We start from the raw sequence: 5993 nt of genomic DNA on the forward strand, positions 1-5993 counted from the left end.
TGGGGCAGTCTTCCCTACAGAGCTGCCAAAAAACAAGAGAGTAGGAAATCAAACATATCCAAGGCCAAACTTAAAGCAAAATTGGATGTTGCAGATGGCAAACAGTATTCCATCCCCGGGGTCCCTTAGAGCAGCGCAACCCCCTGTTGATGTTTTGAAATGATCCTGACATCCTGGAACTGCAGAGGTTTAGCCAGTAAACCTAAAAAACTGGCCTTGAAGGAGTGGGTCCTTAATTCAAAAGCTGATGTTATTTTTTTGCAAGAGACCCTGGGAAAAGCCCCTGAGATTGAATCTATGCTCAAAAACCTCTTGCCAGGTTGGATCTTCTCGGCTATTGACTCATCTGGTCACTCGGGGGGTATTGCTATTGGAGTCAAAGAAGGTCGGGTGAAGGTCATAAATCATTGGGGGATGAAACAGGTTATGGGGATGGAGGTTATTTCTTTCGACTTCCCTCTCCCATCAATATTGTCAATATCTATGGGCCATGTCAGGATAGGGAATCCTTTTGGGCTGAACTGATGTCAAAATCGGTATTGAAATCTTCCTTGCTGATTATGGGGGGTGACTTCAACTTCTCCTTGGGTAGGGCGGAAGCATGGGGCCCATCAGCAAGGAAGATCCCCTCACAACGTTCTTCTCTAATCTCTTAACGGACAATAATTTTCATAGATCCAGCCCGATCAAACTAAAGCCCACTTGGAGGAACCGAAGATCAGGGGAGGACCGGATTGCCAAAAGACTAGATCGTTTTCTGTTATCTGAGTTCTTAGCAGATAAAGCTCCTCTCCTCAAGCAGTGGGTCGAAGAAGTAGGGAACTCAGACCACTTTCCTGTTTTTCTTGAACTCTATTCTCCTCCCCCAAAGCCGCCTGCTCCCTTTAAGTTCAATTCATCCTGGCTCCAAGATCCCACATATAGTAACCTGTTTAAAGAGACCTGGATCCATCCTGCTCACAACTCAGGAGAGGATAAGAGTTTCTTGTTTATGGAGAATCTCAAAAGATTGAAGAAAGCGACAATCTCCTGGGAAAAGGACAGGAAACTGAAACAAAATGAGGATTTGAATAAAATTCGGGAGGAGTTGAAGCAGTTGGAAAGCACTGAGGAAGATGGTTATTCAACGCAGGCCTCTAAGGACAGAATTCTTCATTTAGAGAAACAGCAAAACAAAATCCTCCTGGAAAAAGAAGACGAATGGAGGCTTAAGAGTAGGGCTATTTGGCTTAAATCAGGGGATGAAAACACAAGGTTTTTTCACAATTATGCTAAAGGAAGGAAATCAGTTAATACCATTTGGAGTCTCAAAGACGAAGAAGGGAGGGAAGTCAAATCTTTCCCCGAGCTATCTGGCTTAGGACAAAGACATTTCCTGAAAATCTTCTCTGATCTGGGAGAGGCTACCATTGCAGAAGTCATAAGAACAGCTCAATGTTTCCCCATATTCATTGAGGAGGATGAAGCAAAAGACCTTACAATTCCGGTGTCCAAGGAGGAGGTGGAAGCAGCCATGAAGCTTATGGGTAAGGATAAAAGTCCTGGCCCTGATGGCTGGACTGTAGAACTCTTTCTCCACTTTTTTGATCTTATAGGCTCTGAGATTACCGAGGTAGTTGAAGAGTCAAGACAGAAAGGAGAAGTTTACAAACCCTTCAACTCTACTTTTATAGCTCTCATTCCTAAGAAGGATGATCTGGAGAGTTTTGAAGATTTCAGACCAATTTCCCTGTGTAACTGTATCTATAAGATCATTGCAAAGGTCATTGCTCTCAGAATTGCCCCTATCCTGTCAAGGAATATATCAATGGAACAATTTGGTTTCCTGGATGGCAGACAAATCCATGAAGCAATTGGAGTAGCCCAGGAGGTTATTCATAGTGTCAGATTGAAGAAAAAAAAGGGTGCAGTTATCAAAATTGATCTCTCAAAAGCATATGATAGAATTAGCTGGCTCTACATCCGGATGCTGCTTACTCATGTGGGCTTCAATTACACCTTTATTAGCTGGATTATGGGTTGCATCTCAAATGTCAGTTTTGCAGTATTGATCAATGGAGTAGCATCCTCATTTTTTAACAGTCAAAGAGGCCTTAGACAAGGATGTCCGCTTTCCCCCTCCCGTTCCTCCTTGTGGCAGAAGGGCTAAGCAGATTGATCCACACAGCCAGAAGAGAGGTGAAGGTAAAAGGTATTGAGGTAGCAATCAATCTTTATATCACTCATTTACTTTTTGTCGATGATATACTGATTTTTACCAATGGATCTCTCAATGAACTAAAGGAATTAAAATGCATTTTCGAACTGTTTTTGAAAGCTACTGGAATGCAGATAAATTCTCGTAAATCTCAAGTCTGTGTGGCAGATTGTGAAAGAAGAGAGAGGGACAGAATGGAAAATATTTTCCCTTTCCCCATTCAAGCTTTGGACTCCCCTTTCAAATATTTGGGTTTTTGGTTAAAACCAGGTTCATACAAAAAAGAGGACTGGAACTGGCTTGTAGCTAAAATAGAAACCAGAATATCTCACTGGAGCTTTAGGTGGCTCTCCAGAGCTGGCAGACTGACCCTTATCAAATCGGTTCTGTTAGCCATCCCTGTTTACTGGGCTTCCTTGACTTGGATTCCCAAAGGTATAATGGAAAAAATCAGAAGAATATGTTGCAGATTCCTTTGGGCTAGAACAAATGAGGCCTCGGTTCTGCCTTGGGTAGCATGGGACAAAGTAGCTAGGCCAAAAGAATGGGGTGGATGGGGTATTAAAAGACTCCCAGAATTCAGCCTATCACTAGCAGCAAAATCGGGCTGGCGATTAATAACTATGGAGAATCTATGGACTAGGGTAGTGAAAAGGAAATACATTGATCCCGTCCCCTTGGAAGATTGGATTCGGAGTCAGAACAAGAAGACAAAGAATTCCTCTGCCATCTGGAAGGTCACGGTGGAAGCCTTTTCGGTAATTGAACAAGGTTTAGCTTGGAAAGTGGGGGATGGAAAACAGGTGCGTATTGGCAGAGATCCCTGGATAGGGTGCAATGAAGATTATGCCCTGTCCCCAGGGTTTCTAAGACACCTAGACAGCATTGGAATTACTTCCCTAAATCAGGTGGAAAAAGTGGGACAATCTACCTTTTGGGGACAGGCGTGGCTGGGAGCCGAAGATCTAGGAATAAATGACAGATGGAAGAATGAATGGGAGGTTTACCTCAAAGAACTACATCGCTCAAATGTAAGGATTGAAGAGGAACCAGATCACCTGATGTGGGCTCAAGGCAAAACCAGGGATTACTCTCCCAAAGAAGGATACTCTCTTCTAATGAGTAAGAAGGGTTGGGGAGAACCAGTCTGGTGGGCAAAAAATATTTGGAAACTCAAGGGTCCAGCAAAGGCCAGGCTCTTTCTATGGTGTATTCTAAGAAGGAAGATCCCAACATGGGATATTTTACAAGCTAGGTTTCTAGCAGGGCCTGGGCGATGTCCCCTGTGCAAGACAGAAGAGGAAACCATTTGTCATCTTTTTACATCTTGCGCAGTCACAAAAAGGATTTGGGAGGAAGTAACTACCATGCTCAAGGTAAAAGCTCAGTGGGGTCATGAACCTTTGGAAGAGGCCTGGAGGAAATGGTGGCACAACTTTCCGGAGGGGAACATGAGAAATCTGCCCCTGGTCTTCTTCTGGGGTGTATGGCTGGCTAGAAACAAAAGCCTGTTCCAAGACAAGGATACCCCCATCTCCACCGCCGCTTCCAATGTGGCTGCCATCTACTCATCCATCCCGCCACCTGAATCTAGAAACCCCAAAAACAAACAAAACCAAATCATTATTCAGGAAGGCATGCCGTGGGCTTTTTTCGATGGGGCATCCCAAAATAATAAGGCTGGAGCGGGCATGTGCATACACATAAACCCAGAACACTCTTTAAAAGCATATGTAGGGTTGGGCACTGGCACAAATAACTATGCTGAATTGTCCGCCTTGCGCCTTCTCTTATGCTGGCTTCTTCACAGAAATATCAACTCAGTCCAAATTTTTGGGGATTCTCTCAATGTCATTAAATGGGTCAATGGAAATGCATCTTGTCAAAATCAAATACTGAAGACTCTTGTTGATGAAATTAACTCACTAAAATCTTCTTATATCAGTGTTACCATATGCCATATCTACAGGGACAAAAATGAAGTCGCAGACCAACTTTCTAAGGCTGGTCTACAACAAGTTTTGGGCAGTTGGTCAATTGAGGAGATCAGACAGGGGCAATCACACTTTACTCATCAGCCTCCGCACAATCTTCCACAGTGATTATAGTACATAGCCTTTTTTGACAGCGGTTTCACAGTACTTTTTATGTTGCTGTACATATACTGTTCTATATTTCTTTTTATGCAGTTCTTAGTTCTTCTTACATATGACTCCAGCAAACTATATAACTTTATTGCTGTATATTTTTTGACAAAACAGACTTTTAAACTTTTTCTGTTGTTAGGGGTTGTTTTCCTACATCGTAGGAGACCCCAAAACCTACGGATATCATGTATATGTTCATATTTTATCACCTCCTGTGGGGAGGAGATCTGTAAGTGCAGTTAGAAAATTGCTGTAATAGCTCGCATAAGAGCAAAACAGTGCCTTTAGAGCCCTCTTGTTGGCTCAAGAACTCAACAGAACTTTAGAGCCCTCTTGTTGGCTCAAGAACACAACAGAATGTAAACTTTTTATGGCTGTAATAAAAAGTTTTGCTTTTTTCTCCGGAAAAATATATATCTTTGGAACGCCATTGACCCTACAGTGGTCGATGGTCGATAAATGTGCATTCACAATTGGGATTAAACCCTCGGACACATATACACATAACAGAATTGAAATATACAAGCACGCAGGAAACCCCACAAACACACATGTATTATATTAACATAGCATGATTACAACTAAGGCATTTCAGCCTTAGATCAGAACCTCCAACCAACTACATTGTATCTATATTGCTCTATTCTGAACACATAGGTTCACGACACACACACACACACATATGTGTATATATGTATATATATATGTATCTATATATATATATATGTATATATATACGTATATATATATATATATATATATATGTATATATATATATATATATATATATATATATATATATAAAGTCTTGAGGAGACTTATTAATGAATCTGCCATGTGTTGTATGCATGCATGTACCGAGATCTTTAAGGGCTTTTGTTAGAGGATATGATCGGATCCTTTTCATGATTTGATCAATGTATATAATATATCTATATCTATATCTATCTATATCTATATATATATATATATATCTATATCTATATCTATATCATCTACTATATCTATATATATCTATATATATATATCTATATATATATATATATATATATATATCATCTATATGTATATCTATATCTATATCTATATCTATATCTATATATATATCTATATATATATATATATATATATATATATATATATATATATATATATATATATGGAAGCATTGTTGGATCAGATCATGAAAATGATCCGATCATATCCTCTAACAAAAGCCCTTAAAGATCTCGGTACATGCATGCATACAACACATGGCATATTCATTAATAAGTCTCCTCAAGAATTTATCTATTTCATCCTTTAAATCCATCTTAAAACAAATTTTTCCCTATTTTGCTCCCCTGGTCCATGTTCTCCTCTTCTCTCTACTTTGGATTCCTCCCTTTGTCTAAGGGTGCTGGATGCTCCTACATCAGACTCCCGAGGCACAAAAATTTATGACCTCCTGGTCATATGCTTCTCCTTGTCCTTCACAATTCTACCCACTTCACTTCTTTAGTGGAATTACCTTCATGGTCTTCTTGTGAGCTGCAACCAAACCTCTGCAGTAACAGTCTCCATATGCTAGGTGATACCTCACCAAGCTCTCCTCACTCAGTGTTTTGGCATCCTTCAGCTTCTCTCCTCTGGAACCATATGAGCACACC

The 5993-nt window shown here is 40.5% G+C and overlaps 1 protein-coding gene across 1 annotated transcript in view; it reads left to right on the forward strand.

Moving 5' to 3' along the window:
• Positions 1 to 4299, forward strand: part of LOC149202769 (uncharacterized) — a 47291-nt gene extending 42992 nt beyond the window's left edge. Inside the window, exons 2-3 of the mRNA XM_089401685.1 lie at positions 780 to 1762; positions 2332 to 4299. Of these exons, the coding sequence (XP_089257811.1) occupies positions 780 to 1762; positions 2332 to 4299 (2951 nt within the window). The remainder of the gene's footprint in view (positions 1 to 779; positions 1763 to 2331) is intronic.
• Positions 4300 to 5993: the final 1694 nt, after the last annotated feature.

This window comes from Pinus tabuliformis, chromosome 2_1 (assembly GCF_031772625.1).
Source record: "Pinus tabuliformis cultivar Carrire ecotype Pingquan chromosome 2_1, CPIR1, whole genome shotgun sequence".
NCBI lineage: Eukaryota > Viridiplantae > Streptophyta > Pinopsida > Pinales > Pinaceae > Pinus > Pinus tabuliformis.